The sequence below is a fragment of the Cetorhinus maximus genome, chromosome 23, assembly GCF_964194155.1.
Source record: "Cetorhinus maximus chromosome 23, sCetMax3.hap1.1, whole genome shotgun sequence".
NCBI lineage: Eukaryota > Metazoa > Chordata > Chondrichthyes > Lamniformes > Cetorhinidae > Cetorhinus > Cetorhinus maximus.
The window spans coordinates 53,727,114-53,753,652 of NC_135901.1; the positions used below are offsets into that span (position 1 = coordinate 53,727,114).

The 26,539-nt window shown below is 45.0% G+C and overlaps 3 protein-coding genes and 2 non-coding genes across 5 annotated transcripts in view; 3 read left to right on the forward strand and 2 right to left on the reverse strand.

The window, feature by feature from the left end:
* Positions 1 to 4,915, forward strand: part of LOC144698561 (uncharacterized) — a 134,149-nt gene extending 129,234 nt beyond the window's left edge. The window contains exon 4 of the mRNA XM_078570493.1: positions 4,823 to 4,915. Coding sequence (XP_078426619.1) covers positions 4,823 to 4,915 — 93 coding nt within the window. The remainder of the gene's footprint in view (positions 1 to 4,822) is intronic.
* The window catches only part of LOC144698306 (uncharacterized), a 119,378-nt gene extending 94,414 nt beyond the window's left edge, over positions 1 to 24,964 (reverse strand). The window contains 2 exon segments of the mRNA XM_078570265.1: positions 21,199 to 22,831; positions 24,811 to 24,964. Coding sequence (XP_078426391.1) covers positions 21,199 to 22,466 — 1,268 coding nt within the window. The 5' untranslated portion in view covers positions 22,467 to 22,831; positions 24,811 to 24,964.
* LOC144698562 (uncharacterized) overlaps positions 1 to 26,539 on the forward strand; it is a 1,040,782-nt gene that overhangs the window by 73,271 nt on the left and 940,972 nt on the right. The window lies entirely within an intron of this gene.
* trnas-aga (transfer RNA serine (anticodon AGA)) lies at positions 6,832 to 6,913 on the reverse strand. Its single transcript has one exon. It is a non-coding gene; the product is annotated as a tRNA-Ser (tRNA).
* Positions 9,906 to 9,977, forward strand: trnae-uuc (transfer RNA glutamic acid (anticodon UUC)). The gene has a single exon. It is a non-coding gene; the product is annotated as a tRNA-Glu (tRNA).

A 26,539-nucleotide genomic window follows, 5' to 3' on the forward strand; every position in this document is an offset into this window, starting at 1 on the left:
TTGTGAGTTCGAACCTCACCTGGAGCAAAGGTTTTACTGGAGCTACAACATGTAGAACCACATTTGGATCGTAGATTCTGGAATTAATAGCACGTTTTTCAATGAAATAGGCCGACAACGACAGAGCGTAAGCGCACCCCTACCCCCCGCACTGGGGTGCACAAGAAATGTGCAAAACCAACAGCGACTCATTCACCATCTCTCCCATGCTTGTAACTTGTTCTATTTGACGAAAAATTTCTAGAAAACCATGTTTAAAGGGAAAGGTGTTGCACTTCCACCACTGATCACACTAGATAACACCCGGCTGGAAGTGGTTGGTTAATACTGCTCCCCAAGTTCCACAGTGACAGACAGTCTGCTCCTTGATGCAGTTCCTGATACACACACGGGGTAAACAGATATCACCTGGCTCATGAAACGTACATGAATTAACATCAAGCTGACCCTTGGGGCCAAGCTGATGGTGTATTCGGGCTGTGTCCTCAGTACCTTGTCTGGCTGTGAAACAAGGAGGACTTACACCAATCATGGAAAGAAACTCTGCAACTTCCATCTGCACTGTGTGCGGTGGTTATTGGGTATCTCCTGTCGGGACACAATCAGGAAGCGGCAGTCCTCACAAAGACAGAGCTCCCAAGTCTGTTAGGCTCAGCAAACAGAGGGAGGTTGGATGGCTCGGGCCTGTTTACAGGATGGAAGGTGGCCACATTGCTAAGGGCCAGGCGGACAGTGAGACGCCCAAAGCTCTGCTTGTATGACACTCACAAGCGTGACTTGGAGGCCCTAATTAGCGATTATCTTACATGAATTTCACTAGATGATGACGGAGGAAGATGGCGATACTTCCTGTGGACTGTTGTGCATCGCAATGGCTACAGCGGCTTGGCAACAGACGGCAAGACTGGAAACAACAACCCAGAACATCATTTGTAGCTTCACGTGAGTCACTTGTGACAGAAACTGCCCCTCAAGGATTAAGCTCAACCATCAGAAACTGTGCAGCACCTGGAGACAACCCATCTGAATAGATTCGTTTGTTGCATGTCCGTCATCTTTCATGAATGCAAGGATGATGAAGATCATTGTGAAATTCAATTGCAAACAATATGACGTGTCTCACACACAAACACACACACACACACACACAAAGAGGCAGACACACACAGACGCACATGCGCACACATAAACAGGCACACACCAATACATACATACAGACAAACATGCACACAGGCACACACACATACAAAGACACAGACGTACACAGGTGCACACAGACATACATGCATACATGCACAAAGACACACACACACAAACACACGCAAATACGCATAAACACACAGAAACACACGCTCATACACAGACAGAGAAGCACACAAAGACACACACACACACACACACACAAACACGCGGACACATACAGAAACACACACAGACACACGAACAGATACAAAACACACAGACACGCACACACCGACACAGACACACACACACACATATACACACGAAGATACACAGAGACACACACCACACACACTGACCACACACAGGCGCACACTCACATATGCAAATGTATACACACACACACACACTGACGCAGAGAATACCCACGTGTCCGTCCTTGGCCTGCTGCAATGTCCCAGTAAAGCTCAACGCAAACTGGAGAAACAGCACCTCATCTTCCGACTTTACAGCCTTCCAGACTTAATATTGAGTTCAACAATTTTAGATCATGAACTCTTTCCTCCATCCCCACCCCCTTTCCGATCCCCCTTTTTCCAATAATTTATATATATATTTTTAAATGTATTTTTCTTTTCTTACCTATTTTAAAATTTATTTCGATCTATTGTTTTATCTCCACATTTTGACCCATTTCGATCCCTTTCCCCTACCCCACACCCACTAGGGCCATCTGTCACTAGCTTGTCCTGCTTGCTACTCTTAATGTCCCCATTAGCACATTCCTTAGACAATATCACCACCATCAACACCCCTTTGTCCTTTTGTCTATGACAACTCTTCTTTGCCTCCATCACTGGCCCTTTATCCAGCTCTACCTGTCTCACCCTCGACTACCAGCTTATATTTCACCGCATTTCTCCATTTCCTTAGTTCTGATGAAGAGTCATACGGACTCGAAACGTCAACTCTATTCCTCTCCACAGATGTTGTCAGACCTGCGTTTTTTCAGGTATTTTTGTTTTTGTTTCAGATTTCCAGCATCCGCAGTATTTTGCTTTTATCTGAGAGAGAGAACAATAAGTTTCAGTGAGTTAGACGCTCAGGTAGAGAGATGACAGACATTCAGTGAGTATGGTCTTAGCAAAGAAATGGTTGGTATGACAGGAATTTCTAAACAAGAGCACACAACAGAATATACTACCAATGAATATTTACGTTATTAGACGATCTGTAGTTACAGTTTGAATAAGAGAAAATAAAATAAAATGAAACATTCTGGTGAGGATAAATCTTTTATCTTTGTGGAATTGTGCAGCATGATTTCTTTTCATATAGACACACAGAACAGGCGATGTCTCATATGTAACACTGTTGGCTGTAATGAAAATGAATATCTGGAGCTGCGCAGAACAAACAGACAATGAGAAATCTGAAGTTTTAGGCCAAAGTCAGAGGCCCATTTGCAACTCAACGTCCACCTTATAGAAACATAGAATAGTGCAGCAACAACAGAGACAGAGCCTGGTGTGGTAATTACTGAGACAGGGCCTGGTGCAATTTAAGCAGAGACATTACCAGTGCAGTAATAATAGAGAAAGCATCTAATGTTACTTAAGCAAAGACGTGACCTAGTGCACGAATAACAGGGACGAGGACCAGTGCTATATTAACATAGACAGGCTCTACTGCTGTAATAGTGGAGACGGGGCGAGTGCAATATTTACTGATACAGGGCCTGGATCAACATCAAGTGAAATAGGGCAGTTATTACAGGCACAGGGCTCAGGGTAATTGCTTCCCAGAGAGAGTCTAAGTCGTAATAACGGAGACTGCCGCCAGTGTAAGAGAGACAGATCTGATCTCGTGGAGTAAAAACAGGGAAAGGGAGAGTGGAATAGAAGCAGAGACAGAGGTACAAAGACAAAGTCTCTGCAAAGACAGGATCCATCTTAATTAAAAAGACAGACAAGCTCGAGTGTGATACAGAGTCTCGTGTAACTTGTTCTGAAATAGCGGAATATAAGTGCGGACATGATTGAGTGCGTTATAAGCAGGGCCCCGACCTAGTGAAACATAAGTCAGGCAGTGCCGAGTGCAGTAATAATTGAGACAGGATCTTGTGTAATACGAACCTGCCTAGCGTAGTAATAACACAGACCGGATCCAATTGAAGAAAACTGATACAGGGTCTAGTGGAGCTTCACATAATTCAGGGCTCTTTTTAATATCAACTGACGCAGTGCCTGGTGAAGTAAATACCAGCAAATGTACAAGATCAATAAGAACAGAGACATGAACAAGTCCAGAAATAACAAAGTCATCATAAAGGACAATAACAACAGAAACAGGGAATTGTGTGATATGAATGGAGGCATGTATTGGTGCAGCATTAACTGAGACAGGGTCCAGTTTGATAGACACGTGGCAGGTTCTCCTGGAGTAATAGCTGAGACAGAGTCTTGTGAAATGCAAATAAAAACATGTTCTAGTTTTCTATAACCAGAGACAAGCTCTAGTGCAGTGCCAACTGGGGCATGGCCTATTGTAACTCTAGTCGAGACCTGCTTCAGTGCAGTCATGACTGAGATAGTGCCAACTGTATTGTGGCCCTAGCCCAGTACATAAACAACTGAGATTGAGCCAATTACAGAAACAACTGAGAGATGACCTTCTCTAATATGATCAGAGACATGTCCTAGTGCAATAGAAACAGAAACGGCGTCTAATTTAACATGAACAGAGACAGTGCCAAATGCAGTAATAATTGAGACAGCGCCTGCTTCATGTGATGTGAGCAATCACGGTTTCACTGCCATCCACTGGTCAAACTTTGCTACTGCAGGTGTTGTGAAAATGTCGATTCCATTTACTGTTTCTGAGATCAATGGTTGAAATCAGAAATAATGGAAAACATAGACGGCAGGATTTGAACCTGCGCGGGGTAACCCCAATAGATTTGAAGTGCATCGCCTTAACCATTCGGCCACGACTACAGATCTTGGCAGTAAGCATGTATTATTTATATGAATTCATAGAATGGTTACAGCAGACAAAGAGGGTCTTCTGCCCGCCCTGTCTCTGTCACAGCCGAGCCGGGCATGCACGCGCGTTATTTCCTATGTGAAAATTCAGGGAGGTTTCCTCCTGGAGCCTCAGCTTGTTCTGAATTTCAGCTGTGGAAGGTAATCGACCTACAAAATCCACAAGGTAATAATGCATTCCTCTCAATCATCAATAACATCATTCACATCTTCCGCTTCTTTGCTGCACCTCCTTTCAAACATTGTAAACTCCACTTGCATCGTTCATCCTGATATTTTTCTCTTTGCCATTTTAATATGAAGTTGCACAACCAATGTTAATCAAGTTTGTGATGGTGAATATGTGTCCATCCCCTCGGGGAACTGAACCGCATTGACACACATAGAGGAACACACACCGACACATACACCGAGAGTGACAGAGGCCGAAGGGGAGACAAACACCCAGAAAGCAAGGATGTCACCAACTTGGCCAATTATTGTTCCATTTCAGACTCCAAATGTAGTGAATGTTTGCAGATGAACTGAAGCCAGAAACACGGGGGTGTTTGGGTGGTTTTCTTTTTCATTTGACTGATAATTTATTCTGCTGACAGTTTGCGTCAATCAGGAATGAGAAGAAGGGGAGTTGGCAGGATTGGAACCACGTGGAAAAACGCCTCAAACACTCGGCCAGGACAACTGGGTAAAGGCTGCATGTTGTTGGTTTAAAATAATAGAATGAAAACAGCGAGTTCCAGTGAAAGAAGGTCTTCCAGTCCGTGCCATTGCCCCACCTTTTCCCAGTCACCCTGGGATTTACACTGTCTCTCCTTATTCTTCCAACTGAAATACAACACGGCACAGCTCAGCTGCTCCTTCACCGCACGGAGAGTTTTTGGGAAGCGCCTCAAATAACAAACCACCAGAAAGTTTGGCAGCAGTGGGAGTAAAACCCAAATCACCAGAGAGATCGAAACCTGAACCAGCGGCTGAGCTCGCTCGGCCTCACTACCACATTCAGATTAGACACAAACATTGTCTTCACCAACATTGACACTGAATTAGAATATTAAAAAAATGATCAGGAATTAGCCATTCGGCCCCTCGAGCATTCTCAGCTACTTAATGAGATCATGTGAAAACTTCAATCATCCTCTGCTTTGTAACATCCAGAAGTTTAGTTGCTGAACAGTCTCCACTCAAAATAAAGAGAGAAATGTCCTGTTAACTGCTTTTTTTTTTGCTGATATGAAGTCAGAGAACTAACGTGGATAATGTTTGGTTGGTGAAAGTGGGAAACTGAACCACATTGGCACACAAAGAAAATCACTAATATGCATAGTTAAGATTTGAAATTGTGCTTATTTTCACACTGTCATTCAATGTGCAGAAAGTGGAGCTGTGATTAGCTTATAGCTCAGAAGATGTACAGCAAGAATGCACACAACAGGCTGACGCTCACGGTGCCTGTTTGGAGTCAGTGAGCTGCTTCTTACGATTGAGACCATTTAAATGTCGTTCAACGAGTCCAGTTCCAAATTCTGTGCTCAAAATGATAAGAAAACTCGCTGAATTTGCTAATTGTCTTGAATTCAAAGCATCACATGGAAGATAAGAAAGTTCATCTTAACCGTGGTGTTAGAAAACATAAAATGACAGAAAGTTACAGCAAAGAAAGAGGCCATTCGGCCCTGTGTGCTGCTTTCAAAGAACAGTGTGATTGGTTGATCTGAATATTCAAAGATATTCGTCATTTAGGAAGAATGGGCAAAAAGGAAAACGAGGCGGGGTCGCGCTGTAAACAAGGAACGAGATCAGTACATTAGTGAAAGAGGATCTTAGATTGAAGGATCAAGATGTAGAATCAGTTTGGGTGGAGCTAAGAAACAGCGAGAGGCAGCAAACATTGGTGGGCGCTGTTTATAGGCCGCCAAATTGTAGTGGAGTTTACTTTTACAAACTTCACCAAGGACAAGTTTCTTTGACCAAATGGTCTATGTCGGTTGAATACAAGTGACGTATTCAGCCAATGAAAGAACCATTGCTGTTCGCTGGAACATGAAATCGATACTTTCCTCCTTTAAGACAGTTCTTAGAGCCTCCCCCTTTGACCGAGCTTTTAGTCATCTGACCGAGTATGTGGCTCGGTGTCACACTTTGTTATATAATGCTCCTGGGGAACGCCTTGTGACGTTTCATTAGGTAAAAGGAGCTTTATAAATATAATTTGTTGTTGTAGTCCATATATAGAAAGAGACAAACTCCTCTTGCACCTTTCATCCTGATATTTTTCACTATAACATTGTAATGTGAATTTGCATAGCTAATGTGAATACAATTTGTGTTCATAAAAATGTTTTCACCTCCTAAGGGAACTGAACCACATTGACCCACACAGAGGAACACAAACAGGTATACACCGAGACTGACGGGCCTAAGGAGAGACACATGCCAGAATGAAATCATGTCACCAAATTGGCTAATTTTTTTTTCCAGTTCTGACTGGAGATTTGCAGAAGGCCGAGAAATGAATGGAAATAAGAGACCACGGATGTGTTTGGATCTCTTTTCCTCGATTCATCGATCATTAATTCGCGCGGTCAAAATCGGAAGTAATGGAAAACGTAGTCAGCAGGATTCGAACCTACGTGGGGTAACCCCACTGGATTTCTAGTACATCACCTTAACCACTCGGCCACGACTACAGAAGTTGCCCTGATTATCGCATTATTTATATGAATTCATACAATGGTTACAGCAGTGAAAGCGGTCTTTCTGCCCATCTTGTCAACCTTTTCCCCGAAACCCTGCAATTTATCATGTCTCTCTTCGTTCTTTCTACCAAACTGGGAATGAAAGAGTGAGAATGATCCACCCCAGCCTATAACCGCCCCATCAGTCTACTCTCCATCACCAGTAAAGTAATGGAAGGGGTCATCAACAGTGTTATCAAGCGGCACTGACTTAGCAATAACCTGCTCACTGATGCCCCTTTTGGGTTCCGTAAGGACCACTCAGCTCCTGACCTCATTACAGCTTTGGTTCAAACATAGACAAGAGAGCAGAACTCCAGAGATGGGGTGAGAGTGACAGCCCTTGACATCAAGGCAGCATTTGACCAAGTGTGGCATCAAGGAGCCCTAGCAAAACTGGAGTCAATGGGAATCAGGGGAAACTCTCCACTTGTTGGAGTCATACCTAGCACAAAGGAAGATGATAGTTGTTGTTAAAGGTCAGTCAGTGGGGAAGTTTGCCGATGATTGCACAATGTTCAGCCATGCCCCACTCCTCAGATACTGCAGCAATCCATGTCCAAATGCAGCAAGGCGTGGGAAATATCCAGGCTTGGGCTGACAAGCGGCATGTAACATTCGCACCATACAAGTGTCAGGCAATGGCCATCTCCAACATGAGATAATCCAACCATCGCTCTTGATGTTTAATGGCATTACCATATCTGAATCCCTCACTATCAACATCCTGGGGGTTACCATTGACCAGGAACTGAACTGGACGGGCCATATAAACACTGTGACTACAAGATCAGGTCAGAAACTAGGAATCGTGCAACGTGTAACTCACCTCCTGACTCCCCAAAGCCTGTCCACCATCTGCAAGGCACAAGTCAGGAGTGTGATGGAATTCTCCCCACTTGCCTGGATGAGGGCAGCCCCTGCAACACTGAAGAGGCTGGGCAAAACAGTCCACTTGACTGGCACCACATCCACATTCACTCCCTTCACCACTGACGCACAGTAGCGGCAGTGTGTGCCTTCTACAAGATGCACTGCAGGGATTCACCAAGGCTCCTGAGACACCAGTGTCCAAACCCACGACCATTACCAGCCAGATGGACAAGGACAGAAGACACATGGGAACACCACCACCTGGAAGTTCCCCTTCAAGTAACTCACCATCCTGACTTGGAAATATATCATCGTTCCCTCACTGTTGCTGGGTCAAAATCCTGGAACTCCCTTCCTAACAGCACTGTTGGTGTACCTACACCACATGGACTGCAACGGTTCAAGAAGGCAGACCACCTTCCCAAGGGCAAATAAGGATGGGCAACAAATGCTGACCTAGACAGCGGATCTCATATCCCGTGAATGAATAAAAAAAGATCCAGGCTAGCCTGTAAATTATATTGCTTTGTTCTCCTTCACTGCAAACGTCAGTGCCTGAAGCAAGTAGTACGTATTGGCTCAGGTGAGGAACGAGCTGAAGCTTTCAATATTGGTTTTCTTAACATGGAGTTTCCAAATGGGAATTGTGCAGGGCTAAGGAGAAAGAGAAGGAAATTGTCATAAATTATAAAGCTCTTTGTACAAAACTGACATAGACACGATGGATGGAAGGTCCTCTTACTGCGCTGTGCCATTTGATGATGACATTGTTGATCAGTCTGTCTCCAGCATTCCTAATGAGAACAGCCGAATTCCATTTCTTCAAAACAAAGACCCAAAGTGCTGCTGCATGACGTCACAGTTTAACATTCCAGACAGCTCCATTGGGATCTTTACAGCACAGGGTTTATAGAGGCGAGTGGGGGTCATATTCACTTCACATATGATGGAGCTGCGGTTTGAAACCTGACAAGAGCATTATCCAAGCTTGTTTAGATGAGTGTGAGCGAAATCACGATAATTTAAATTTTTGTAAACATGAGCACAAGGGTTGGAATCTTGCTGACTAAAGTTTTCACCATTGTTGATTTTAACCAAACGAATTATCAGTTAATTAGAAGGAAACCCATCAAAATACGTCCGTATTTTCTGATTCCCATTCATTTGTCAGCATTCAGGGAATTTGCTTTCGGAAATGGAACAAACACTGAGCCAAGTTGATAACACCCTTGCTTTCTGGGTGTGTGTCTCTCCTTAGGCCTCTGTCACTCTCGGTGTATATCTCTCTGTGTCTGCTCCTCTGCGATTGTCAATGTGGTTCAGTTCCCTGAGGGGGTTAAAACGTTTTTAACGTCGCAAACTTGATTCACATTAGTTGTGTGAATTCATGTTAAAATGTCGCTGAGAAAAGTATCAGCGTGAACGATAAAACAGGAGAGTGGCCCTCTCTATATATATATCCTACAACAACAACTTATATTTATAAAGCGCCTTAACCTAATGAAACGTCACAAGGCGTTCCCCAGAATCATTATATTACAAAGTGTAAAACTGAGCCACATATTCGGTCAGATGACTAAAAGCTCGTTCAAAGGGGGAGGTTATAACAGCTGTCTTAAAGGAGGAAAGTATTTCATGTTCCAGCTAACAGCAATTGTTTTTCTCATTGGTGAAGAAGTCGCTTGTGTTCAACCTAAACAGACCAATTAGTCGGAGAAAGTTGTCTCTGAAGGAGGTCGGGAATGAAAAATAAATGTCAAAAGTTGCCTCCCTAATCCAAATGTCAAGCCTTATTGGTCGTTTCCCTGATGTCCAGTGACTGGGAATCGGCGCTTCCATTGGACCAACAGCGAGTTTTGGAAATTGAAAGTTGCGCATGTGCAGCTTGTGGGGCTATTTCACCTCACTGTCGATTTCATGTTCCAGATCATAGCAACCGTTGTTTTCATTGGCTGAAGAAGTCGTTTATCTTGAACCGAAACAGGCAGTTTTGAGGTGAAAGAAATCTGAACTGGAAAACAATAGGCAAAAGCAGCGTAGATAAGCCAAATCGAAAAATATCAGCCCAACTTCCCTGGTGGTCTGGTGGTCAGGATTCGGCGCTTTCACCGCCGCGGCCCGGGTTCGATTCCCGGTCAGGGAATGTCGAGTTATTTCATTTTTTGGAACGAGTGTTGATTATTCATTGTTTGTAAACGTTTAAAAGCCCCACCAGAATCAGAGGAGTGAGGGTTTAAGGGCACCTCAAGAGCTGGAAAACATCACACTTGGTTCAAGTGGAGTGAGGGAATGAAGGAAGAGGAGGAGAAGGGCTGGTTGCAAAGCACTGACTATAGAAATGTTGGTGTGACGCAAAATATGGGTGGGAGAAGAACGAATTTTGCTGCCTACTGTTTGCACTGGCACAAATATCAATCCTGATAGATCAAACAATCACTACTGCTCTTTGAAAGCAGCACGCCCGGCCGAATGGCCTCTTTCTGTGCTGTGACTTTCTATAATTTTATGTTTCCCAACAGCACGGGTCATTCTGCCATTTTATAACTGACTCTAGCGAGATGTACTTTCTTACCTTGTTTTCGGCTCTTTTGAAACTAAAACACGGAGCAAATTCAGCGAGTTTTCTTGTAATTTCCAGCACGAGATTTATCACGAGACTAATTGAGCGACACATTAATGGTGCCAATCCTTCACTGGAGCTCACCGCATCCAAAGAACACTGTTACCATCGGCCTGTCATGTACCTTCCTGCAGTACATCTGCTGAACAATATCAACTGATCACAGCTCTGCTTTCTTCACATTGAAAGCCAGTGTGAAAATCATTTAAACAGCTGAACAACTGGGAGGAGAGTGACTGTGGATAATCGGCACTGTGCACATTCCTGTAATTAGTATCTGGGAGAACCAGGAAGGTGAGATCCAGGTGTCTCTTTACCCACGAGTTTTACCAATTCCTACGAATCGACTGTGTCTGCATCAAGCAGCGAATTGACCTGGGAGCTGGACGGGCAGAGGGAGCTGGGGGCGAGACAGAAGCAGAAAGAGATGCGACATGAAAGTACTTTGAATTTGATGTGTGTCAGTTGCTTTCAGTGATGAATGTCTGCCTTGTAAGTTTCACAGGAGCCGCAGTGATTAGTTGTTGTTTTATTTAAGCAGCAAGATTTCAAAGTAAAAAGATAAAAGCAAATTACTGCGAATGATGGAAATCTGAAACAAAAGCAAAATATGCTGGAAAAATCAGCAGCTGAAGCGATGAACAGGGCCAATGTTTCCAGTCCGTACGGCTCTTATTCAGATCGTTAAAGTATTACAGCACCAGCATGGAAATCGAACCCACAACCCCGACATTAAAAGTCACACGCTCAACCGACTGAGCTAGCCAGGAAGGAAAAGAATTGTTTCGTATCTCAACATACATGGCTAAACCTGCTGCTTTCTACCTGATACCTCAGCTTGGTCGGAATTTAAAAGTGTGGAACACAATCGGCCTACAAATGCCCCAAAGTTGCAATGCATTCCCCTCAATCATCAATAACATCATTCACATCTTCCACTTCTTAGCTGCACCTCCTTCCAAGAACTGTGATCGATTTTCCTCAGCACTTTCTCCTGCCTTTAATATTTGGCTGCTTTGTGTCCTCATTTTGAAATCAGATTCGCATCAACATCCAACACAAATTGAAATCCAAACCTGATGGACAAACAATGGAAAACAAGTCACTTGGTAACATAAATCCTATCGAGCTCATTTTCAGATTCACAACAGTCAGCTTTTCAATAAAATGAAGGAATTTTACAGTGAAAAGTTTAGAAAGTTTGTGTGACTTTTATTTGTGACTCACTCACTCGGGTATTCTGTAAATGCTGCTCGGAGGTTTAGTGACCGGGATATAATCTACCTGCGTTTTCCTGAGTCTGTGCTCGGTATATTGGGAGGTTTGGTCCGGGTTGGAGTATCTTGCGTCCCAGGGATGGGCAGTAACCCGCTGATTGAAGCTGCAGTCGCCGCTTTCTGCTGGCAGCGGGTGATTGGAGAGTGCGGGGCCGGAATATTGCTGCTTTTCTGCTTTTCCCTGTCTCACTCACTGCGGAGTTGAGGAAGAGAGAATAATTGAGGGGCTCGTTTGATTCCAACAATTTCATGGATTTCTAATGGGTTAGATGAAGGTACAGAGTGGGTCCAAATCTTTTTCATTGTATTTGACAGAAAACGTAATTTTAAAAAGAAGCTGTTTTTGTGGGAGCTCACTGGACAACAAAAGACCTGCCACCGTTTGGGGATATCTTGCAGCCCAAGTACCCAATGACAATCCAGAACTGTGTGGCAATGATTGGTGATGAGGGGGAAAAACAGTAAAAATCTTCACCCCCTGGGTGGTTTTGAATCACAAACCTTTCAGTTAACAGGGAAACACGCTGACCAATTGCGTCACAGACACTTACACAAACCTAACTGACAAGGTATCCAAACCAGGGTGTCAGTAAGTCTAATCTTCAGATTGCCGCTACCCAGATAGCTATCGCGCTCTATCAGTTTTACTCTTCCAAAATAAAGGGTGGGACATTCATTCCAGATACATGGAAACAGTCTGATCCCACCCACTGCAGACACATCCATGTCACCGGGAACCGGCTCTCCTACAACCGGTGCCGTCTCCCTTCGAGCTTTTCATTGTCTTGCCTGTTACCAAGTATTCTGATTGTCCCGAAGCCGGTATTAGGTTTGAATTCCTGATGTGCAGTAACGAGAATCCTTTCAATGTCTCAAATCAGTTAATTTCACTGATAACATTAGAGTCACTGTTCCAGTGTCTTAAAGAAGGGAAAGGTGCCTTGACTGTCTCTGGTCAGTCGGGCAGTTCACCCTTCATTCGCATTGGATTCCATTCCTCAAAGTGGATTTTCATTTCCTTCTTGAGTTCCCTTACTACATCTTTGGATTGAGAGTCATTATGAACATTTCAGATGCGGTGCAGTGCTGATGAAAGGTTACAGACCTGAAATGAAAACCATGTCTCTCTCTCCAGAGTCACTACCAGATCTGCTGAGAATTCCAGCATTTTCTGTTTTTATTTCAGATAACCAGCATCTGCAGTATTTTTTGCTTTACTTTACCTGATCAGTGAAACATATAAGATCCTCGGGGTACTTGACAGGGCGGCTTTGGAGAGGATGTTACCTCTTGTGAGATAATTTAGAACTCAGAATCGTTGTTTAAAAACAAGGGGTCACCCATTTAAAATGGAGATGAGGCGATTTTTTTTTCTTTCAGACGGTCGTGAAACTTTGGAACTCTGTTCCTGAAAAGGCTGTAGAAGCAAAGTCTTTGAATATTTTTAAGGCAGAGGTCGATATATCCTTGGGAAGCAAGGGGGTGATAGGTTATCGGTGATAGGTGGGATACAGATTTCAGGTGACTAGCAGGTCAGCCATGATCTTATTAAATGGCGGAGTAGGCTTGAGGGGCCGAATGGCCTACTCCTCCTCCTTTTTCTTATGTAGTGCTAAGAATATGGAACCAATTACCAGTCGATTTCGAGATGCATGACTGAGCTGAAAATGTGTAGGTAAACTCACACTGTAAACAGATTGTTCAACAGTTAAAATTGGAAAGGGATTCACTCTCATCCCATTTACTGACACAGCAACACAGTTTTGCTGGTGGGAGACCATTCAGATACTTCACGTGTTCAGTTTGCCCACATGTTAACACTCCAACTTTAAAAGTTCAAAAGATTTGATCCACAATCAGAGCAGAGATGCTGGCAAGACACGGTTTAAATGTTCCATGTATCGGGGGAAATGTTAGTAGCTCACCCCATCTGCTGAGACTACACTGAGTTCAGATCTAACTGTCGGGGTTTGTTCTGCATCCAGGCGAGAATTGCAGTGGACTCCGGAGCAATTTGGCCGCTGTATCATTGATTCAACAATTTTATGTCTTTCCCCTATGGCACTCATCGTATTCTGATTACAGGACAGAGGTTTCTGTCCTACAACGTGATCTTTCAATGGCGGAGCGGCCACGCAGCATTCCCTGCGGGGCAGAATATGCCCTACCTTCACAACAGCAACGCCACACGCATGCGCAGTGCTGAGTGTGGTGGGGCATGCGCATTGCGGTCGGATCCATGAGCATGCGCAGTGCTGGTCTGTGACTGAAGCTGCTCAGAGCGGGTGTGATAATGTCGAGTGGAGCAAACTAACAGAGTTAGTGGGTGTGTGAGGAGGAATGGAGCCAGCGGAGTGGGCAGGGAGGCTTCATAACGACTCAGTGCAGGCCGCAGACACGAAATAACAAGGTACTGGTCTTGTGTTTGCAGAGAACGCGCCGAAAAAGTCTGGATTTCTCCCTTCGCCAGGCCCGGGTTAACGGCCGCCATCTTTATAGGGACAATGTGCAGCAGAGCGCATGCGCGGCCATCCTGGTCCAGGTTGCAGGAGGAGAGAATACTGTGTATTTCTATCCTGGACTGAGGGATGGATTTTGGAAACTCCCTTTACAGGGGGTTAGAAGGGGAGGATTTACACACAGCAAACTCAGACCAAGAGAAACTTTGTTCTTTCTGAATTTCAATCCTGGATTGACCCTCATGGATTTTTTGAATTCCATTTACAGGATGTTAGAAGAGGAGGAACTCAAGGGATACTTGAGGGAAATGAGAAACTGAAACCAAACATCACGACAAAATCTGAAAGTCTCTTGATTCACCAGGACCTGAGTAGCACCAGCCTTTGAATGTAAGCATTGAGGTCATTTTCAGTTACTGGGTAAAAAATCTCTTCCTCACATTGTGGATCTTACCTAAAATCTTAAATCTCTGTCCCTTAATCCTTTCATAATCAGCTAATGGGAACAGCTTTTATTTAACTATCTTTCATAATCCTGTACACCTCTATCAAATCTCCCCTCAAGCTCCTTTACTCCGAGGAGAACAACCTCAGTTTCTTGAATTTAATCTCACAATTAAAATCCCTCATCCCTCGACCCATTCTGATAAATCTCCTCTGCCCCCTCTCAAGGACCCTCACATCCTTCATAATGTTTGGTGATCACTGGTTTGCACAGACCCAGATGTTCTGTGTCTGTGACATCATCGCACATCGACAGTTACACTGTGACATCATAACACATCGACAGTTACACTGTGACATCATCGCACATTGACAATTACATGGTGACATCACCCTGCTTCCTGGGTATTTCCTCAACTGGGAGATTTTTCTCTGACTCCAGTGTTTCTGCTATCTTTTCAGCTGCAGGCTCCAGCAGGAGAGTTTAAATTTGAAAATGGTGATATTGTTTCTGAGGTGAATATTTTTCACCATCCGTCTACAATTTAGAGCTTTTAATGCTGTGCTCTGTTTTCTGTGAGAGGTTCCAAATCTCTGGGGCTGGTGTGACTCCTTTACTGTGGATCTGAATCCATGTCCATCCATTGCTCTGTTTCACCCCTGCCCTCCCTGATCACCTCTCTACCATTGTCCACCTTCCTCTGTCTCTAATAATGGATCTATCTGAGTTATGTTTAGTATTTTATTGTTACTTCTGCTGACCGTGTCTCAATGAGGTTTCCACTGCTGCCCATCCCCTGACCATGTGCTGCTGGTTCCCAGCTTTATCTTCCCACAGTATCTTTCATAGTCAGGAATTGTTTTTCCTGCGCTATAGTCCATTTCTATTCCACTTCTGAGCTTATATTGATCATCAAATTCTGCAGCATTTTTACTCGTGTAAATCATTCTGCGAACCCTGAAACATTAACTCTGTTTCCCTGTACACAGATACCAGCAAATATTGCCAATCCCCAGTTGCCTGTGGAGAAGATGATGTTTGACCTTCTTGAAACACTGCAGTCCGTGTGGTGAAGGTGCTCCCACAATGCTGTTAGGTAAGGAGTTACAGGTTATTCACCCAGTGATGATGAAAGAACAGTGATATATGTCCAAATCAACAACTTGTATTTATAGAGCACTTTTAATGTAAGATAATGTTCCAACGCATTTCACAGAAATGTTACAAAGCAAGGTTTGACACTGAGCCACATGAGGAGATATTAGGGCAGGTGACGAAGCGTTTGGTCAAAGAAGTGGGTTTTACAGAGTAAATTAAAGGAGGAAAAAGAGGTAGTGAATGGCGGAGGTTTAGGGAGTGAATTCCAGAGCTTGGAGCCTTGGAAAGTGACAGAATGGGCACGAATGTGGAACAATAGAAATCAGGAACACTCAGTAGGCCAAATTAGAGGAGCGCAGATATCTCCGAGGGTTGTGATGCTGGAGGAGATTCCAGCAATAGGGAGCAGCCATGCAGAAATTTTAAAATAAGGGGTAGAGTCGGGCGATGTTACTGAGGTGGAAATAGTCGGTCTTGGTGATGATGTGGATATGTGGTTGGAAGCTCATCTTGGGGTGAAATATTTCACCATGGTTGTGAACAGTCTGGTTCAGTCTCAGACAGTTGTCAGGGAGAGGGATGGAGTCGGTGTCTAGGGAGTGGAGTTTGTAGTGGGGACTGAAGACAATGGCTTCAATCTTCCCAATATTTAAATGGAGGAAATTTCTGTTCATCCAGTTCTGGATGTCAGACAAGTCAGGAGGGTGTGTGACTTGGAGGGGAACTTGGAGGTGATGGTGTTCACATACACCTGCTACCCTGATCCTTCTCGGGGGTAGAGGTTGAAGGTTTGGGAGATTCTGTCAAAGTTCTGGTCTATTTATAGGTCCCTGAAAAGCCCTCTCCTCACCCCTGCCTCTCCCACTCCCCTCTCTGACTTTCTCTCTCCTTTTCTCCAGCCCAGCAGGCTGTGGATGCTCCATCATTGAATATATTTCAGGCTGAGATGGGGAGATTTTTGGTGTCTCAGAGAGTCGAGGGATATGGGGAGTGGACGGGAAAGTGGAGTTGAAGCCTAAGAGAAGCCACAATCATGTTGAATGACGGAGCAGGCTCGAAGGGCCATGTTGTCTCCTGCTGCCCCTAATACTTGTTTTATTTTTGACACCAGAGTCTTGTGTCGGCCCAGACCGGGTGGCAGGTTCCCTTCCCTGAAGGACATTAGCGAACCAGTTGGGTTTTTATGACAATCCAGCAGTTTTCATGGTCACTTTTTCCTCGTGCCGGCCCCAAAAATTCCCAGATTCATTCAGCTCAATTTCACAACCTGCCTTTGTGTTTTTGTGGGTTCTCTCTCATTCCCTTTTTTATGTTTTAAATCAATTCCACAGGGTGTTAGAAGGGGAGGATTTGCAGTCGGGAAACTCAAACCACACATCACATCTGGATCTGACGGAGTCGCCCAAGTTATCAAAACCTGAATATCATCGGATTTTGAACATGGAAGGAAAAATCACCGTTCACAGTGGGGAGAAAACATACACGTGTTCTGTGTGTGGACGAGGCTTCAGCCGATCATCAGGCATGTCAAAACATAAATGCAGTGAGAATGGGGAGAAACCATGGAAATGCGGGGACTGTGGGAAGGGATTCAATTACCCGTCTGAACTGGAAACTCATCGGCACAGTCACACCGGAGAGAGACCATTCACCTGCTCCATGTGTGGGAAAGGATTCACTTGTTCATCCCATCTGCTGACACACCAGCGAGTTCACACTGGGGAGAAAACATTTACCTGCTCCGTGTGTGGGAAGGGATTCACTCAGCCATTCAACTTGCTGAAACATGAGCGACTTCACACTGTGGAGAGACCGTTCACCTGCTCCACATGTGGGAAAGGATTCACTCAGACATCTGACCTGCTGGCACACCAGCGAGTTCACACTGGGGAGAGACCATTCAGCTGCTCAGTGTGTGAGAAGGGATTCACTCAGTCAACTAACCTGCTGAAACACCAGCGAATTCACACTGGGGAGAGACCATTCAAATGCTCAGACTGCGGGAAGTGCTATAAAAGCTCCGGGGAACTGATGCCCCATCGACGTGTTCACACTGACGAGAGACCATTCAGGTGCTCCCACTGCGGGACTGGGTTCAGGTGGTCATCACAACTCACAGTACACCAGCGAGTTCACAGCGGAGAGAGACCGTTCACCTGCTCCACGTGTGGGAAGGGATTCACTCAGTTACCCAACCTGTTGACACACCAGCAAGTTCACACTGGGGAGAGACCGTTCACCTGCTCCGAGTGTGAGAAGGGATTTACTCAGTTATCCCACCAGCTGAGACACCAGCGAATTCACAAGTGACAACAGTGACTGGATTTTGCTGTTAATTGCATCCTGGACTGAACCATGTTGATTGGGGTCTGTTTCTACTAATGTTAATAAACTCCAACCCAGTTACAGCTGTTAATATTCTGAATAAAGTCAAATAAATCAGCTCTGTGTTAAACATACAAGTTAGTTCCTTTTGAAGGGCTCTCCCTCTCGCCCTGTCTTCTCCATCCTCATCTCCAACAACAAGTGTGTGGAGCTCATGGAGCTTCTTTGTCACTAAGATTGAGACAATCCGATCAGCTGCCTCTGCTGCTTCCCTCCCTTTCACTGGCCCACCGGGACAAACTGTCTCTAAAGATCCCCCTTGTCTGAGCCCTGAACCCACATCTTTCTTTAGTTTCACTCCCATTTCCTCTCGTGCCACCTTCATGCTCATCTTGTCCATGAGACCCACCTCCTGCTGCATTGACCCTATTCCCACTAAACTGCTGGTCACCCAACTTCCCCATGTTCGCTGAGATTGTCAATGGTTCTCCCTCTTCAGTTACTGTCCCTCTCTCCTTCAAATCTGACATCATCAAGCCCTCGTCAATAAACAAACCTTTGGCCTTGTCCTTACAAATTGCTGTCCCATCTCCAACCTCCCTTTCCTCTCCAAACTCCTCAAACATGTTCACACCTCCCAAATCTGTGCCCACATTTCCCAGAACTCCCTGTCTCAATCCCTCCAATCAGGTTTCTGCCCCTGCCACTGCTCTGATCAAAGCCACTAATGACATCCTATGTGACTGGGATAAAGGTAAACTATCCCTTCTCGATGTGTCTGCAGCCTTTGACAGGGTTGACCACACCATTCTGCTCCAACACCTCTCCACTGTCGTCCAGCTGGGTGGGGCTGCTCTCTCCTGGTTCCATTCTTCTCTGTCTAATCATAGTCAGTGAATCACTTGTAATGTCTTCCCTTCCCACTCCCACAGTTACCTCTGGTGTCCCCTAAGGATCCAGCCTTGGCCTCCTCTTATTTCTCATCAACATTCTCCCCACAATGATATCATCTGAAAACACAGTGTCAGTTATCACATGTACACTGACAGTACCCAGCTCTACCTCACCACCACCTCTCTCCACTTCTCCACTTTTATTAAATTATCAGACTGTTTGTCTGATATCCAGTGGTGAATGTGCAGATATTTCCTCCAATTAAGTATTGGGAAGACTGAAGCCATTGTTTTCATTCCCGAGCTACCAACTCCATTCCTCTTCCTCACAACTGTCTGAATATAAACCAGGCTTTTTGCACACGTGATGTCAAGTTTGACCCCGAGATGCTATTCCGACTCGTGTATGTGTGTGTGTCCCGCTGATTTTCCAGTCACACTGGTAATTTAAATATTTCCCCACAGACAGAACAAACATTTTTCCTTCTATAATCAGAGGCTGATCGTTTATGAATTCAGTGATTCTATAAGATCTTGCAAGATTTTTGGTTTGAGTTTCCCATCTGAAAATCCTCTCCCTCTAATCCCCTGTAAACAGGGTTGACAAAAGCCATCAATGTCAGTACAGGATAGAAATTCAGAACAGACTATTCTAGTTTCTATGGAATATTCTTTCTCCTTTCATTCCCCCAAATCTATAAATCCCTGTCCCACACACTCCTCCCCCTCTCTGCTCATTGTTCCAGATTCAGTACCCAGTCACCTACTAATTCATTAATTCTTTTCCCCTCTCCAGATTCTCTCTCTTCCTGTCCTTAAAGTTGTGACTCAGCCTGTGGGTCAATCCCACTCCTTCACGCTAATTCTACCAAATAATTCAGCTCAAAACAACAAATCATCTTTAATGACTTGATTCGTCATTTGGATGTTTGGAAAGAATCACCATTTTCCTAACTGTGGAGAACAGAAAATCCAGTGATTAATTCAGAGCCTCTTTCTCCCCAGGTCTGTTCCAACAAGCTGTGTCGATCTGAGTTACATTGATACAGACTCACTCACTCAGTGAGTGATCAGACCTTACTGAACTATGACACAAGCTGTGTCTATCTGAGTTATATTGATACAGACTCTCTCACTCAGTGAGTGATCAGATCTCACTGAACTATGACACAAGCTGTGTCTATCTGAGTTATATTCATACAGACTCTCTCACTCAGGTTCCGCTGGTATTTAATAGTCTTCATGACATCATCGCACTGGGACTGGATGACATAATTAGAGTCCATTGTTTCTTAATGATCCACATCAATAACAAGAGGAAATATTAATAAACCTGAGCACATTATCTAGGCTGACACTCCAGGGTGACACTGAGGGACTGCTGCACTGTCAGAGACAGCATCCTTCACATGGAACTTGTGGAGGCTCTGGTCACAATCTTCCAATCCTCCTTATATAGTAGTGTTGTCAAACGACTGACAGATTGTAAATGATACACCCCTGTTCAAAAACACAGCAATTCCAGGACAATCAGCTTCACATCAGTGGTGGGGAAAGGCTGGAGACAATAATCCGGGACAAAATCGATTGGCATTTGGAAAAGTATTGGTTATTTCCAGCATTTTCTGTTTTTAATACTGATACTTCCCTGGATCCCAAGGCTCTCTGGGAGGTGTGGGGAGCTGGGACGTATTCATGAGAGTAACCAAAGGTCTGAGAACTGAACGAATTTAGAGTTAGAGAGGAGAAAAGATCCAAAAATTGGAGCAGTTGGGAACAGGACATCAATCAGTCTCCTCTTATCCTGGAGAAATCAAGGACTCGACATTCTGAGAATTTGAAACAAAACTAATTTATTTAACAGACATCAAGATATTAAACTTCAGCCCAGTTACAGGGATTATTAACATCAATAGAAACAAACCACAACTGTCAGAATGAACATGGTTCAGTTCTGGATGTGATTAACAGCAGCAATAACAGCAGCATCCAACCCCTGCTGTCACTTGTGAACTCGCTGGTGTGTGAACAGGTGGGATGACCAAGTGAATCCCTTCCTACATTCGGGGAAAGTGAACAGCATGTCCCCAGTCTGAACTTGCTAGTGTGTCAACAGGTTGGATAAATGAGGGAATCCCTTTCCACACTTGGAGCAGGTGAACGCTCTCTCTCCAATGTGAATTCACTGGTGTACACTGAGGTGGAATGAAGGCTGCATCTCTTTACACAGGAAGTGCAGCGGAATGCCCTCTCCTTGTGTGAATTCGCTGGTGTTTCAGCAGGGTGGATGACTGAGTGAATTTCTTCCCACACTGGGAGCAGGTGAATGGTCTCTCCCCAGTGTGAACTCGCTGGTGTCTCAGCAGGTTGGATAACAGAGTGAATTTCTTCCCACACTCAGAGCAGGTGAATGGCCTATCTCCAGTGTGAACTCACTGGTGTGTCTGTAGGGTGGATGACCGAGTGAATCCCTTCCCACACTCGTAGCAGGTGAAAGGCCTCTCTCCAGTGTGAATTCGCTGGTGTACTTTGAGGTTCGATGAAGTCTTGAATCTCTTTCCACAGGAAGTACAACTGAATGGCCTCTCCTCAGTGTGAATTCGCTGGTGCTTCAGCAGGTTAGAGGACCCAGTGAATGCTTTCCCACATACCGTGCAGTTGAATGGTGTCTCTCCAGTGTGAACTCGCTGGTGTGTCAGCAGGCTTGATGACCGATAGAATCCCTTCCCACACTCGGAGCAGGTGAATGGTCTTTCCCCTGTGTGAATTCGCTGGTGTGTGTGCAGGTTTGATAACTGAGTGAATCCCTTCCCACATTGGGAGCAGGTGAACGGTCTCTCCCCAGTGTGAACTCGCTGGTGTGTCAGCAGGTGGGATAACTGAGTGAATTCCTTCCCACACTGGGAGCAGGTGAATGGCCTATCTCCACTGTGACTTCGCTGGTGTGTCAGCAGGTGGGATAACTGAGTGAATCCCTTCCCACACTCGGAGCAGGTGAAAGGCCTCTCTCCAGTGTGAATTCGCTGGTGTACTTTGAGGTTCGATGAAGTTCTGAATCTCTTTCCACAGGACGTGCAACTGAATGGCCTCTCCTCAGTGTGACTTCGCTGGTGCTTCAGTAGGTGAGAGGACCCAGTGAATCCTTTCCCACATATCGTGCAGGTGAACGGCCTCTCTCCAGTGTGAACTCGCTGGTGTGTCAGCAGGTTTGATGACCGAGTGAATCTCTTCCCACACTCGGAGCAGGTGAATGCTCCCTCTCCAGTGTGAATTCGCTGGTGTGTCAGCAGGTTTGATGACCGAGTGAATCCGTTCCCACAGTCGGAGCAGGTGAATGCTCCCTCTCCAGTGTGAACTCGCTGGTGTGTCAGCAGGTGGGATAACTGAGTGAATCCGTTCCCACACTCAGAGCAGGTGAACGGCCGCTCCCCAGTGTGACTGCGTCGATGGATTTCCAGTTTGGATGGACAATTGAATCCTTTCCCACAGTCCTCACATTTCCACGGTTTCTCCATGGTGTGGGTATCCCTGTGTCTCTCTAAATTTGATGATCAGTTGAAGCCTCGTCCACACAGGGAACATGTGTACAGTTTCTCCCCACTGTGAATGGTGTGATGTTATTTCAGGCTGTGTAACTGGTTAAAGCTCTTTCCACAGTCAGTTCACTGGAACACTCTCACTCGGGTGTGTGTGTGTCTCGGTGCTTTTCCAGTCACACTGATGTTTGAAATCTTTTCCCACAGACAGAACAGACAAACGATTCTCCATCCACATTCAAAGGTGATGATATTCAGGTCCTGATGAATCGAGTGACTCTGTCAGATCTTGATGTGATGTTTGGTTTGGGTTTCCTGCCTGAAAATCCTCCCCTTCTAATTATCTGTAAAAGGAGTTTACAAGAGCCATCACTGTAAGAACAGGATAGAAATTCAGAACAGACAATTCTATGGAACATTTTTTCCTCTCTTGTTCCCCCAAAGCTGCAAATCCCCGTCCCACACACTCTCCCTCCTCCCTGTGCTGAAATCCAAACAGAGTTTTGGACAATTCTTTCTGTATCTTTTTTTTACAAATTTCTATAATTGGAGTTGACAATATGTCTGATCATTCACTTCAGTGATTACTCAAGACAAAACATTAATCTGAAACCCCCTGACTGATCATACAGAATAGCAGATGTTAACCTTGTATCCAAATCTTACTTTGTGGAGATTTAATGAGCGATTATGAAGGTGGTTTCTCCCAATGTCCCAGAGTTTCCTTCCTTCCTTCTCCCTCTCTGAGTTAAACCTGGGATCAGTCTCATGGCCCATTCTGGTTCCTGCTTCTCTTCCTGATGACTAATTAACACTGAGAAGACTGAAGACACTGTTTTCGGTCCCTGCTCCAATCTCCATTTCCTAGATACCAACTCCATCCCTCTCCCTGGGAACAGTCTGAGATTAAACCAGTCTGTTCACAACCTCGGTGTCACATTTGATCTCAAAATGAGCTGCTGATCTCATGTCTGTGCCATCACTAAGATCACCTGTTTCCACCTCTGTAATATCACCTGACCACACCCCTGTCTCAGGAGTGTCTCATCTACTGCTGAAACCCTTATCACGGCCATTTTTACCTCCAAACTGGACCATTCCAACACACTCCTGGCTAGTCTCCCAAATTCTACCCTCTGTAACCTTGAAGACATGCATATTTTTGCTGTCTGTGTCTTCACTCACAGCTAGGCCCATTCCCTGACCTTCCTTGGCTCCCGTTCAAGGAGCAAGTCGATTTTAAAATTCTCATCCTTGTTTTCAAATCCCCCAATGGCCTCCTCTCTTTGGCTCCTGCAGACCCACAACCCTCTATGATATCTGCACTGCTCTAATTCTAGCATTCCCTATTTTAATTGCTCCACCATTAGTGTCCGTGCCTTCAGTTCCCTCGACCCCAAGCTCTGAAATTCTCTCCGTCTCCCACACTTTCCCCCTTTAAGACAACTGAGTATTAATAAAAAAAAGATATTCTGTTAAAACATTTTATCTTGTACTCATCAGGATGGAGGGAAGAAAACCAAATTTCAAAAATTATCAGTCAAGCTAGTAATGTGTCTCACTTGCACTTGCTAGAAGCTACGTATGTTCATCCACAGGGACCTGTCCTCTGCAGGCAGAAGGAACAAGTCCAGGCATGGAGCCTATTGTGGAATTAAACAAAAGCAGAGGGGATTTCAGCAACAACCAATCAGAGTCGACAGGCCAACCAATCAGCACCCTTTTCTTGTGCAGTATAAATTGTGGTTCCCTTTGAAATTTGGGATTCTTGCATCTGTCCTGGTGAGTGCAACAGGAAAAGCTTTGACAGCTTGTCTCTTTTTTCGTTAATAATCAAATTCCGTACAAACAAGCGACTATTTAAGTATTTTGGTCACCTCCTTCTGTGTCTGAATGTTATACTTTATTTTATGATTTCCTGTGAAGCTCACTGGGATGATTTATGATGTTAATAGAAGTTGGTTGTTGTTTCTGACTGTTGCCCTGATCTCCTGTTTTACAACAACCCATTGATTTCACACCAAACTCTATCTCTGATTTATTGTCCTTCCTGCAGGTCATTCATCTGGGCCTGCAGCCTCTGTAAAAATGGCGACCACGCATGCTCCCTGTTGGACATTGCCCCCTATAAAGATGGTGACCGCACATGCGCTCTGCTGCTTCTCGCCCTCTATAAAGATGGTGACCGCACATGCGCTCTGCTGCCCTTTGCCCCATATAAAGATGGTGACCGCACATGCGCTCTGCTTCTCCTTGGATAAGGATGGTTCTTTATTGAGGGTTTAGGACAGAGACCGTGAATTCATAAAGCCTCCCAACTCACCCGCCAGCCCTATCTATGCTCACGGATCTTTTTTCCAGCTCTCAGTCCGCACTCGGTCTTTGTAAATCCCGCATTTTAAATCCGCTCGCTCCAGCTCTCCTCACGCCTGATTTCACGCGCTACACATGCTCCAGCTCACAATGATTGACGGCAGCTCCAGACCAATAGGGACAGGGGGCGGGCATGGAGGTCCGGCGGGAGCGGCTGTTCCTCCGGCCAATCGCAGTGAATGAGGGGCGTGGCCAGGTTTGAATTGGAGCATGCGCAGCGCGTGTGGGGATCGGGATCAAGGCGGTCGGGTTGAAAGTCCAGCGGGTGAGAAAGGGCCGAGTGCAGGAGAGGAATGGAGCCGGAGGGTGGACTGGGAGGATTCACTAACACCCGGTGTAGGACTCCAAACCCGGATTACAAACTCCCGGAGCCCAGTTTACACCCAGTGTTTGGAAACTCCTTTTCCAGGGGGTTAGAAGGGGAGGATTTACACACAGCAAACTCCAACCCAGAGAAATGTTTGTCTCTTAATTTCTATCCTGGACTGACAGGGATGGATTTTTTATAGTCTCCTTTGTACAGGATTTTCAATGGGACGGATTTGGAGACGGGGAAACTCATACCAAACTTCACATCAAGATCTAACAGAGTCACTCGATTCCTCAGGACCTGAATATCATCGGACTTTGACTGTGGAAGGTAAAAGGTTTAAACAAAAAGCTAAAAGCTACTGCGGATGCTGGAAATCCAAAACAAAATAAAAACAGAATTACCTGGAAAAACTCAGCAAGTCTGGCAGCATCGGCGGAGAAGAAATCAGTCAACATTGATTAAATCTCTATCGTCTACTTCCTACCTGTAGGAAACTCGTTCGAGTTACCAACAGTCACAGATTGCAACTCTTTTCGAGTACAATCACAGTTCTTGGTTTCCGGGAGTGGGACATGAACCCACAACCCTCTGATTCAAAGGCGAGGGTGCTATGAACTGAGCCACAGCTGACACCTCCCTGGAGAAGAAATCAGTCAACACAAAGTTGCACTATGACTTTACACCCTGCCAGCTAGGGCAAACCTTACCAAGTTTTTCGAGTTATCAACAGTCACAGATTGCAACTCTTTGAGTACAATCACAGTTCTTGGTTTCCGGGAGTGGGACATGAACCCACAACCCTCTGATTCAAAGGCGAGGGTGCTATGAACTGAGCCACAGCTGACACCTCCCTCTTAGAAATCAGTCAACGTTTCGAGCCCTCATGGCCCTTCAGCAGAACTGAAGCATAGTTTCAACAAGGGAGAAATATAAATTGGTTTAAGGTGGGTGGGGGGGAAGAGACACATTGAGGGTGTGGTGTGAGCAGATAATCAAAAGATGTCAGAGACAAAAGGGTCAAAGAGGTGTTGAAGGTGGTGGTCTTTGTCTGAGAAAAGTGCTAATTAAGAATGCAAGACAGGATATTCAAAGTACAGCTCTAGTGGGGGTGGGGTGGAAAGACTAAAGGTTTTAGTTTTAGATTTAAAAATAATGGAAATAGGTGGGGAAAGAAGAATCTATATAAATTATTGAAAAAAAATGCGGGTGGGGGGGTAAAAGAAACGGGGTGGGGATGGGGGGAGGGGGGTTTAAGATCTAAAGTTGTTGAATTCAATATTCAGCCCAGAAGGCTGTAAAGTGCCTAGTCGGAAGATGAGGTGCTGTTCCTCCAGTTTGCGTTGGGCTTCACTGGAACAATGCAGCA